The sequence below is a fragment of the Acartia tonsa genome, chromosome 8 (assembly GCF_053477335.1).
Source record: "Acartia tonsa isolate MP-2025a chromosome 8, ASM5347733v1, whole genome shotgun sequence".
Lineage (NCBI taxonomy): Eukaryota > Metazoa > Arthropoda > Copepoda > Calanoida > Acartiidae > Acartia > Acartia tonsa.
Genome location: NC_137267.1, coordinates 49,250,595 through 49,262,860, shown reverse-complemented (window position 1 = coordinate 49,262,860; position 12,266 = coordinate 49,250,595). Strand labels below are relative to the sequence as shown.

The 12,266-nt window shown below is 46.0% G+C and overlaps 1 protein-coding gene across 1 annotated transcript in view; it reads left to right on the top strand.

Annotated features, from left to right (window-relative positions):
- LOC145326662 (uncharacterized) overlaps positions 1 to 12,266 on the top strand; it is a 106,981-nt gene that overhangs the window by 40,406 nt on the left and 54,309 nt on the right. Inside the window, exons 10-12 of the mRNA XM_080170029.1 lie at positions 71 to 134; positions 522 to 547; positions 7,981 to 8,026. Coding sequence (XP_080026155.1) covers positions 71 to 134; positions 522 to 547; positions 7,981 to 8,026 — 136 coding nt within the window. The remainder of the gene's footprint in view (positions 1 to 70; positions 135 to 521; positions 548 to 7,980; positions 8,027 to 12,266) is intronic.

The following is a 12,266-nucleotide window of genomic DNA, read 5'->3' as shown; positions in this document are numbered from 1 at the left end:
CGCCTCTACGTTTTATATTTCAAAATCAAACAGCAATTTTTTTCATAATATAATCCTTGAATGTTTGTAGTATTCCTGGAAAGAGTAAAGGGATACATTTCAAGCTATCATCATATCTACTCTACCCAATGAAGGTAATTTATCTGTCCATCTGTCTGTTGTCTGTCTGTCTATCTGTCTGTCTGTACGTGTATCTCAATTTCAAGCTATCATCATATCTACTCTCCACAATGAAGGAAGTCTATTAATTTAATTAAATGATGATCTAAAGGGACAATGGTCGATAAATTGATATACATAGTACATACATAAAATGACCTCTTGATTGAAATAAGTTGTTGAAACATGTTGACTATAATCCTAATGAACCAACCAATCAAAATTTAAGAAAAGACCCTAAAGTTATCAAGTCAACGAATTAGAAAACGTTATTACAAGTGTAATAAAACAGTCCAACGTCCCTCCCTCCCTCCCACAACCCGGCCACTGCAGCACTTTTTAATGAAATAATGTTATTTTAGGAGGCGTTTGAAACTCCATTTCCAAGGTATGATATTTTGTTTCTTTCTCTAAATTTACAACGCGACCATAGTTAGAAGGGGGGGGTGGGGGTAGTTAATTTACTTTTTATTATGCCGGAGTCCTGAATTACCTTTATCTGGCAGGCCCCCACCATTTTTAATGTATTACAAAATTAGGGGGGAGAGGTTCTTTTTGTTTGCTGTGCAATTTGAGGTATAGCGCAGATCCTATGATGTTGTGGTATTCGGCAACCGTGAGCCATGCCTATGGCAACCCTGACCTGGGTTCGGGGAAGGGCCAAGGGCCCTCCCCCGAGTCCTGGGGAAGGGGTCTGCCGACCCCCACCCTATGCCTAAAATTAATGATTGATTCTGACAGCCTTATTATGGTTAAGCTGTATTGTTAATTCCCCCCACCCTTTCCAGGGATGGGGGATCATTATTGCCCAAACTGACTATTGTATATGTATTATATTGATTTTATTTATGATTATTTATTCCTATCTGTGTAGTTATTGTTTGTTGTATATAACGTTAGTAATCCTTAGACCCTCAATAAAGAAACAACTGAATAGACTCTGTTTATTATTTAGTGATTGCTAGAGAAGCGTAGCTTCTCTATAGTATAGGTGTCCACGTCTGTTCACACTGCCGTAGTCATTTGAACTCTGGTGTCTGCCATTTATCCTAGGCGGATACCACAACTTTTGGTGACAGCTGTGTGAGATTACGGCAAACCACAAGTGTAGAGCAGACGCGCAGCTGAGGCTAAGGTACTCCCAGCAGTGAAACTGGCAAAACTGACACAAGCAACCTGAATTACCCACCCTGGATAGCAAGGTCTAACTCTGCATCCGGCAGTTGTGGAAGCGAAATCTAGCGAAAGACCACTAAGTGTGGCGGAACCCGAGCTGCGGAGAGTAGCGAAATCGGACGAGAGACTGCGGAGAGCAGCGAAACTTGACGGAGAACCGCGAGAAGCGCCGACATCTAACGGAGAATTGAGCCTCAAGGGCTGAAACAGGCCTGCGGACGAGCTGAAACAGGCCAACTAAGTGTAAACGGCTGAAAATAGGCCAACATTTACTGCAAGAGATAGCAGGATTCGAACCAGCGGCGCTGCAGGAAGGGACATTCCCTGCCGCCAACAGCCGGATTCGGATACACGGCGCTGCAGGACGGGACATTCCCTGCCGCCGACAGGCTGAAACAAGCCAAATAGCTGCGAGCTGCGAGCGAACATACGAGTGTAGTTTACCAAGCAGAAGAAAACTACGTTAACTCCAAGTATCCTGAGAGGCTACAGTGCAGCCACCCATCTAGAAAAGCAGATATTATATCACATTGTAGGGATTACCACCCTAGTGTGAAGGCTGAACAATAGATTTATGAGCAAGGATTGGTAAACAATTTGTTGTGTATTGTGATAAAACTAAAAATAGAACAGGCTTGGTAAGCAAATCTGTTGTGTATTGTGATAAAGCCAAAAATAGAACCTAGATGTAATATAACAATGCATTGATAAACAATCTAACCCCCCAAGCCTTCAGCACAACAAATACACCCCTTATTCCAACGGAAAGGGAGGGGCCCACCATCCATTGAAGAAAATACAATCGAGGTGACATAACAATAAGCCCAGGATTAAGGAAAGGGCACAATTACCTCACCACACAGTTACCTCAAACCCACAGCACTCTCCCCCCCTCTCCATAGGGGGGAACGGACGGTTTTACCCCGTCCCCTCACGCGCTCCCCCTTCCTACCCACACTTGAATAAGTCCGCCCACGGTGTGGAGATAGCGACCGGGAGAACAGAGCGCCATTTACGGGTCGCGCAGCAGAGCTCGGAACGCATAACAAAATTCAACGGACGAATAAGACAAAGCGGACCAATGAGAGAGCGGGTTGAGGGATAGGTGCGCGTTTTACCTGTGTGCGCGAATCTGACGGTGCGTAAGCGCGTTGCAAGGAAAGGACATTTCACGCACACACACACACACAGGAGCGGAGCTACTCCATAGCATCCAACAGAGATATTTTTAGAAAACAAGACTTGCAAGCTTCTCCCTCCTATCTATAGTGTGATAAAGGAAAACCCAATCAGTTCCTGACAGCAGTTCAGACCCTCAACAGCTATCTACCCCTACCAGCCTACTCTACAACTCAGAAAACTAGTGACAAGTACTTTGGGTACACCTAATTTACATCTTTGTAGTTAAACTACCAACCTAGTGATAAACAGTGTTGGCTGCTAGGCTAGAAAGCCTCAAGTGTAAACCATTTATAGTATTGACTTAAAACTTCGTGTCCCGCCGCTGAACCGTTGACCCGATGGAGCAGCCGCAAGCGCCAGGAGGCAACCAGCTCCAAGGATGGCTCCAGGATGATCCCCAGCCGGCTCCAGCCGAGTACCGCAAGCTGATGCTGAGTAACCTGCCGGAGTATAGAGGACCGCCCAAGCAATCCTGGAATTCCCACATCCGGAGACTCGAGATGTCATGGGCGGCTTACCGTGTGCCTCCCCATGACACACTAAACCGCCGCAACGCCCTTTTACTATCACTGGCGGGGCAAGCGGCGGAGATGGCCTCTCATCTGTTTGGCGAGGCAGGCCAAGCCTTGACATATGAACAAGTCAAGGCCGAGTGTGAAATGTTATTTCATCCAGCCTTTGAATCCCAGACTTTGAAGCAAGCCTTCAGGGATTACAGGCAACACTCGACAGAACCTATACAAGCATACATATCCACAAAGTGTGCCTTGTATAGGGAGGCCTATAGCCATGAGGACCTTGAATTGTTGATAGACGAATTAAATCGTGGCATTCGTAACGCTAATGTGAAACGTGAAATGATGGGTCATGAGATCGCCTCGGTACCTGAGTACACGAGGCGAGCCATGTTTACCGTCACAATGATCACCAAGCAGCTGAAGGAGGGTGTGTGCCTAGTGGACGCCACCGATGGGCTCACGGGATCAGCCAGCGTCCAGTTGCCCCACTATGATGAGTCGGAGCCAATGGAGATTGGCGCCTTGGCTCCGGGTCTCCACCAGATGGGGAAGGTCGCCCCAGATGACAAGATTCCAGGTCGCTGCTACCGCTGCCAAGGGAAAGGCCACCGAGCCCGAGACTGTCCGACGCCTATGGAGGTCAGCCTAGAAGAGAGACGCACCCAGCCACGCCGTGACCGTCCTGCCAAGTGCGACCGTTGCCACTATGCCGGCCATTCGGCGGCCGAGTGCAGAGCCGACTGGGACCAGGTAGCCGGCCAGAGGCGCACTGCTGACAAGGGCGCTCCCCCAGGAAAGCCCAGCAGAGTAGCCAACATGGAAGGGAGCGCGCCCCCAGCAACACCCCAGCAAGCAGCCGCCCCCAACGCAGCGGGCCGAGCCGACGGAATGCCGCAGTTTGGAACCGTCCCAGCTAGAATCAACGTACTGGGAGGAGCGGCTGAACCCAACCGGATTGGCCTGGGCTTCAGCCTCAACCACCTGGGGCCGGAGTTCATGCAGCCCAACAACATCGCCGAGCCAGAAGTCCTGAGGCCCCAACCCTTCAGCCTCAACATGATGGGGCCTGCCAGACCGAGTCTACCCAGCAAGAGTGGAGGGGCGCTACCCAGCGTCACTGAGATGGTGTACGGAGAGGCCCTGGCGGCCGCTGAACGAGAGAGGCAGGAGGCGCTAGCCAGCGCATCGGAGTCGATGTATGGGGCGCCATCCGCGCCGCCACCTGCGATGACCGGGGGGTGCTATCCAGCGCCCCCACCCTGGTGCCTGGGGCGACAACCGTCGCCGCCACCTAGATACCTGGATCCTGGAACGAGCCAGCAGCCCCAGAGGAAGGGGTGACATCTGTCACCCCCAGTCAGCCAGCGCCACCAGCCCGCATCCAGCGCCCACTGCCAGCCGAGGGAACCCAGCTGCCCATCATTCCCAGTCGAGCCAGGATAAGTTAAATTTGACAAATGTATTGTATCCAAAGCATTGTAACCCTCCAGCCTTGCCTGTGCCTCCCGCACCAGAGGCTGGGGAGATTGAAATTTGGGGATATAAGGACTTGCCTGTGCCACATGCACCTGAGTTCCTAGGGCAGGGGAGGGACGTAATCCAGGGCGAGCCTGTGCCACACGCACTTCAGCCCCATGCCACTGGGTATGCCATGGACAAGGGAAGGGACCCCTTGGGGCTAGGGGAGCCGACACCCAGGCAGGCGCCAGTCGCCTGTCAGTCTGTCATTGGGGAGGGTATCGGGATGCCCCGGGCACCCAAAGATAACGCTCAATGGAAATTTGTATCTAGCCAGGAGCAACCCCGCCGTGTCCAGCCCCAAGAAGCAGCCGTGGTCCGAGCCGAAGATCCCCAGCCGCATGCACGAGGTCGATGGCTGTCTGGTAGATTCTCACACTGGTGGATGGTTCTGTGGGGACTACTGCTCGCAGCCGTGTGGCCTACAACTAGCTACGTCCTGGTAGGGTGGGACTGCGCCAACCCCACCCATGTCACAGCCTACAACAAGGAGAAGATGTGTAGCACGGAACCGCTACACCAGGAGGTGCCCTTGGGCCATGAGGTACATGTCCTGCAGCAAGTCAAGATTAGGGAAACAACAGGATATAGCTGTCAGCTCACCGTGTCCCAGTGGACATTTAGGTGTGGGGTATGGGGTCACCTCAAGGTGACCTCGGTCCCCACCCTCATGAGGCCAACCAAGATTGATCAAGAAACATGCCGAGACCTGGCCAGGAACCGAGTCTACACGCTGCCAGGCAAGACCCAGCCACTGACGTTCCAGCTGAACCATCCCCTGTTCTTCACCCTCGATATGGTGGGCGCCTTGGTCAACAGCCCTGAGGGGGTGGGCTGTGAAGGGGAGGACGTCCATTTCAAGGGCCAGCTGTACCGCAATGAATTAGTGCTCCAGGAACGACGGCTGCTGGTCAAGGAAGAGACCTATGTAGTGGAGAATGGACGGGTGGAGTCCCAATCTGACCACCTGACCCTAGAATGTCCCCATTCTGAGCGGTCTTGCATCACTGGGGAGGCCACCTACGTGTGGGACCACCTGGGGAGAGATTGCCCCTTGAGGCTGATCCGCAGCCTCCAGCCTAGCCTAGTGATGGATGCGTTCCTGGTTGACCATCAAGCCCAATTCTTCATCAACATGACCACCCCCACCTCAATAGTGAACTGCGACTTTGAGGCCCATGCCACCAACCACCCAGCATTGTTCGTGGCAGCTGACCCGGCCGCGGCAGCGCTGCCCAGAGTATCGGCCAGGGATGTGGATGTCCCCCTGCAGGCCCAGATACATGCAGGTTACATTGGATTTACCCTGGAGACACGAATGAGAAGCACCGCGGCAGAAGAAGTAGCGGCCAATTGCTGGAAGCTCCAGCAACTAGACCCGGCCCACCCGGTGCGTGTCCAGGGGAGCACGTTCTCTGTGCTGAGGGGAGATGTACTGCTCCAGCTTACCTGCCAACGCAACAAATATGTTGTCCGTGAGAGCAATGAATGTTGGGACAAAGTACCAGTGGAACCCACAGGATTCGTAGACGCCGTGACAAAGGTGTATAGCGGCCACGCCACCAAGATTCCCTGCTCCTCCACCTACCCCCTAACTGTGCACGCGGAGGAAGGCTGGATAGAGCTAACCCCCGCACCTAAGAAGAGGCCACCCCCGCTGGATACGCCCAAGCAGCTGCTGACAGAACCCTTGGATGACTTTAGTTCGGGAGGCTTGTATTCGCAGGCTGAGCTGAACGACTGGCAGCAGCTGCTAGCGTTCCCAGCGTATAAGGCCGCCATGCTGACCGGCCTGTCTTATGGCTCATGCGTTCAGCAAGGTAGCTGTTCGGCCACCGGAGACCATGGGATCGTGTCCTACGATATCGACCGACTGGCGGAGGAAGGAGAAGCCGCCCTGGATGTCTGGGCTGGGTTCAGACAAGCTATTCACGAGTGGGGAGATGGCGCAGCCATACTGTGTTTGCTGTTGTTGATTCTCAAACTGCTGGGGGACTTAACCATCATTTCCCTGGCAGCCGCACAAGGAGGTGTACGGGCCGCCATGAATGCAATGTCACAAGTGTTCCTGTACCACCCAACCTTGTACCGTAAGGCCTTGGCCAGAGCCAGACTCACCCATGCCAAGTCCCGGGACTTTTCAGTAGACTGGGATGCCATTCCTATCGGCCGGGAAGCAGCCGAGGAAATGGTGTCCATGCAATCAGCCGATAGTGGGAATGACCGCCCAGGCAGGCCTGGACCACACTCTGGAAAGCCCCGCGGCCCCTCGGGAGGCCAGGCTGTCGCTCAGACGGTCAACTTGGTAGCCAGTGCCCCAGCCGCTGCCAACAACAACCAGAATGCCCCGTTACTGACCGGCCCTGCAACGGCTGTGCCCCACGCCAACCTGACACCTGCTGGCGCCAAGCTACGTGTCCAACAAAAGCCAGCCTCTACCTTCTATCCCACGTTGGGAGCCCATCAGCCCTGAAAATCACCACTAGGATTCCATTGAATCATTATCGTTTGTATATAACTTAGCCCTAAGGAGCGGGCCGAAGGCCTCAACCACTGTCGGAAGTCTGGCAGGGAGACCCCCTCCCAGCCTTCCGAGGGGAGAGTTGTGGTATTCGGCAACCGTGAGCCATGCCTATGGCAACCCTGACCTGGGTTCGGGGAAGGGCCATGGGCCCTCCCCCGAGTCCTGGGGAAGGGGTCTGCCGACCCCCTCCCTATGCCTAAAATTAATGATTGATTCTGACAGCCTTATTATGGTTAAGCTGTATTGTTAATTCCCCCCACCCTTTCCAGGGATGGGGGATCATTATTGCCCAAACTGACTATTGTATATGTATTATATTGATTTTATTTATGATTATTTATTCCTATCTGTGTAGTTATTGTTTGTTGTATATAACGTTAGTAATCCTTAGACCCTCAATAAAGAAACAACTGAATAGACTCTGTTTATTATTTAGTGATTGCTAGAGAAGCGTAGCTTCTCTATAGTATAGGTGTCCACGTCTGTTCACACTGCCGTAGTCATTTGAACTCTGGTGTCTGCCATTTATCCTAGGCGGATACCACAATGTAAACAAACCCGACCACTTTAAATTGTAGTTTTAAAATGAGAAAAGGGCAACCTTGTAAGAAGGGGAGCTACTTAAATAAATACATTTTCTGTCTCTAGCAGCATCTTAAAGTATTTTTGGTATTTCTTTTCTAGATTCAATTTCACTTGGGAGGTTGGTGGTACCCCCCCCCCCCCCCCCCCACGAAATATTTATAAACCTTCCCAGGACCTAAGCTTCATTTGAAAGGAGAATCATATGGGTTTAGCGGTTAGCGGTATCCTTTGGTACAGACAGACAGACAAACACAGATCCTGTTACTGTAAGAATTTTGTATCGAGATGAAATTGGCTAAAATTGAATTAAATTTTCAGGGAGTTCAGTCTGTTTATCAACTTCAAGGTGTACTCTAACTCAAAGGTATGTACGTTAACATCAGAGTATTAGCAATAGAACAACACAAAGTTCAACCTAGACGTTCAAGGGTGGGGGGAACCCCCATCCGACTTTGAAGCCCCTCATTTTAACCCATTCAAAAATTCTAAAATACATTAGATTATCCCTCCCCCCTTCAAACCTTGTAACCCCTCATTTGACCCCCTCAAAATAAAAAGCTTGTACGTCTCCTACCCTCCCCCTTTTCTCGAAAGCTATGTGTCTCTATACAATTTAATTTAGTTGTTAGCAATTAAAGTGTGTTACTTTTTTGTATGTTTCATCATTATTTGGCCACAACTCAGTCAAAAATGCTTACAAAACATACCTTTTTCGACCTTAAGTACTCAAATAGTTCCTTTACAAGCCCCATCAATCAGTTTTGAGATATCTCCATATTTCAAGGAAAATTGACAAAAAAGGCAAATTTTGGTGTTACCTTTTATATGCTCAGATACCATAAAATCATAAAAAAGATAATTATTTTTACTTTATTCTAATTTTTAACGTTTGATTCTGATGATTTAAATATTCTTGAAGGGATTTATATATCTATAACACAAAATAGAACGATGTCTGTCTGTAGTCTGTCTGTCTGTCTGTCCGTCCGTCTGTCTATCTGTCCGTCCCTCAAGATCTCGGTAACCACTGAACCGATCGGTCCTTTTACGTATTTTTTTAAATCACCTCTTGGTATATATAAAAAAAATCCAAAAAATAGTATATTTCGAAGAAGAAAATTATGCAATCTATCATAATAATTCTAGATATAAGGCGAAAAAACTTTAAAGAAAAATTATATCAGATCAAAGATAGGTGTTCATATAAACCTACATTTTCCTTTGAACATAGAGTGAAGAGAAATTGGAATTGTAATTTTTTTGGTTATCATTATTGGTTGGTTCAAACTAAAAATGTCCAAAATTTTAATTAATATTATCAATCTAAAGAAGGGATAATATTTGAGGATATACATACTTTTAACGTTCACTGTCCTATCCCTTAAAATCTCTCTACCTGAGGTGGATTCTTAAAAAAACTTTTTGGCTCACTGCCTCACTAAAATTAATGAGGCTCGCTAAATTTTTTTTGTGAAAAATCCTCCATAATCACATTAAAAATCTACAAAAATTAAACAAAATCCTTTGCTAATAACCCTTTTATGATTTTATTTATTTTTTGTAGATTTTTTTATGCGATTTTGGAGGATTTTTACAAAAATTTTAGCGGTCCTTACTAGTTTTAGTGAGGCAGTGAGCCAAAAAGTTTTTTAAGAATCCACCTCTGGCTTCGTATTTCCTTTGAAGAGTCTGAAGTGTAGAAATATACAGGGTGCGCCACATAAAACCGGACTTTTTTTAAACGGTCATAGCGTCAAAACTACTTGACCAATCAGGATGTTTGACCCCACTATAAAAAGCTTAGGTAATGACCTTTTAGCACAAAAAAATCTTTGGACGAAGATGGGCTCGTACTCCGAGCTGGCCGCGCTTATGTTTAACAAGGCAGATTCGAAATGCGCTGATGATATAATCTGGAATCTCGACTAGGGCCCACTAAATCAGACCTCAGCCCATCTGTAGATGAGGTAGAGTTATGCAACTTGCTGGGGATACTGCTAGATACATCCGTAAGACACTAGAAAAGACTAGAGCCCTCTATCTAAAATGGCTTGGCTGTAGTACTCCGGCAAAGTGAAACGAGGCAGATTTAGAGATGTCAAAAACGTCAAAAATCGTGAAAATTTCTCGGTTCTCGGCGTTAAAGACCCATATGGAACTTAAAAACTCATTTTAGACTATGAATTACGCTGACAACCCTAGCTGAATCTTCATGCCATTTCCAAAAAGGTATAAAACGTCGTTCTAACTCAACTCTGGTACAAATAAAGGCCTCCGTGTCAAAGGGTAGCTTAAAGTTGGGTGAATTTGGATTCTCCGGTTACTCACAATTCTAAGGAAATGTGGCCTCCCAGCAGCCCGATCTTAATTCAATGGACTTTTGGGCCTGGAGCTACTTTGAAGCATGCACCAATAGACGTGCTCATACCACAAAGACCTCCCTCATTGCCACTATCAAGGAGAACTTCGCAAGCTTGTACAGGTACATTTTGACCTGGGACTGCCGGCGGTTGAGGAGGCGGGTAGAGGCGGTGATTGATGCTGGCGGCGATTTTATTCAATGATCTAATAGTCATATATCTAGTTTGCTTGCCAGTTTTTAAAATTTAATAAAATCTTTAAAATTGATGATTTTATGTTCATTTGTTTACAATTTAGAAAAAGTCCGGTTTTATGTGGCGCACCCTGTATATTTTAATACTTGTATGTTTCACCATATTTTTGCCAACTCTAATAAAATAGTCCTTCCAGCTGGCTGGCTAGTATAACGATAATCCATATCCACCAACATCTCCCCTCCTCTACTGCTGGAGGAAAGTGAGGACCAAAAAATGAGGACTAGAGTAATCCTAAATTACAAAAAAATTTCCCCAATCATAATATCCATGTATATTATATCCATTCGTGTAAAATACTTTTACTGATTCAAGGACAGACTTCATATTTTAGTAGTTTTGCTTAATATTTGTAAAATTGAATTCTAACTCTTTTCATTAGGTGTTTATAATCCCTTTCTGACCTCTTTTTTTAAAGGAAAGAAGATCTTTTGTGAGTGGTTTTGCCTCTAGCATTTAGGTGCTCCATATTAAAAAAAAACTAAAATATACCCTAAATCCACCCTAGAACATTTGTGAAGCTACCCTAAAATATAGAACTCAATTGGTTAATTTAATATAGTTTCAGACAAAAAAAATCATTGCTTACAGCTTATCTTTAAAGGACCTAATATAAAACTGGGACAAAGTTCTTGTTTTAGGAAAAGTTACAAATAGTTGTTATACTTTAATTCTTTGATATAATTCTTCTTTGATTTAATTCTGCTAAGAGCATAAATATATTGCAGGGCTCGGCAGCTGCGCCTCAGCTGCGACTAATTCTCAAATTTTGAACCGTTTGAATTTTTTCAAAAAGAGGGATTGCTAAACTTGGATCAGGTTTTTAAATTGTAAAAAGATTGATTTTCTTGAGGCTTAAAGGCGGCTGACGCGCGGCTGCCGAGCCCTGATGTAATGTAATTTATAAAAGTGTAAACAAAGTTAGGAGGACAAAGTCTGCTAAAGTGTCTGTTACCTATCAAATTAGACTCTCAAATTATCTTAACTTTATTAGGTAGCGGGACAAAGTGTCTCAAAAATCAGTTATGTGACGTCATAAAAGTAAGGGAGATGAGAGGAGAAGAGGGAAAGAAAGCCCCTGAAAAAGAGATGGATAATACTTCATTTTTATGACGTCACATGGCTGATTTTTGAGACACTTTGTCCCGCTGGTTTATTAGTAGTGGAGCTACTTTACAGTTAAGTGATGTCAGTACACTTTTTGTTCTTATTATTGCTGTTCTTACTTGTAGTTGTCTATGATATTTTAGTAGATACTTATTTGTGATTTGCTTTATTATGCCGCCTGTCCAAAGAAAAACAAATTTATATTAAACTTTAAACTGATTTTTTTGAATTTTGTAAGTTGACAAATTTTACCATTTTTATAAGGTTTCGAAAAATTATCTATTGCGACAAAACCATAGACGTCCAACGGGGGGGGGGGGTAATGGGGCGATTACCCCCCCCCAAACGATTTTGGGGGTGCCGTAGGCCAAAATAAAAAATCTCCAATAAAAAAAAATTTTGCGCGCTTCGCGCGCATTTTTAATACTATATATTTAACTAAATTTACCCCTGCCAACAGATTTTAGGGGGGTAATAACCCCCCCCCCCAATAACCCCGGGGGTAAAATTTTTTTGGGGGGGGTAAAAAAAATTTGCGGCGCGCTTCGCACGCCATTTTACCCCCCCAAAAACGAATTACCCCCCTTTTCGAAAATTTTTACCCCCCCCCCCAAAAAAAAAAGCTTGGACGCCACTGGACAAATCTTCAAGTTTTATGTCTTTTTTTCTAAGATAAACTGAACTATTTAAAATGAAAGCCTTTCATGTTAGGTTTCTAAGTAATAAGTAATTATTTTATGTAAAAAAATTACTATCCATATTTCTAAGTTGAAATAAGATTAAACATTAAAATCAAAAAGTTCACGACACGGCATTTTTACATATATAAATTATTGGAAGAAAATATTTAGAATTTCTATTTATTGTATTAAACTTTAGGAA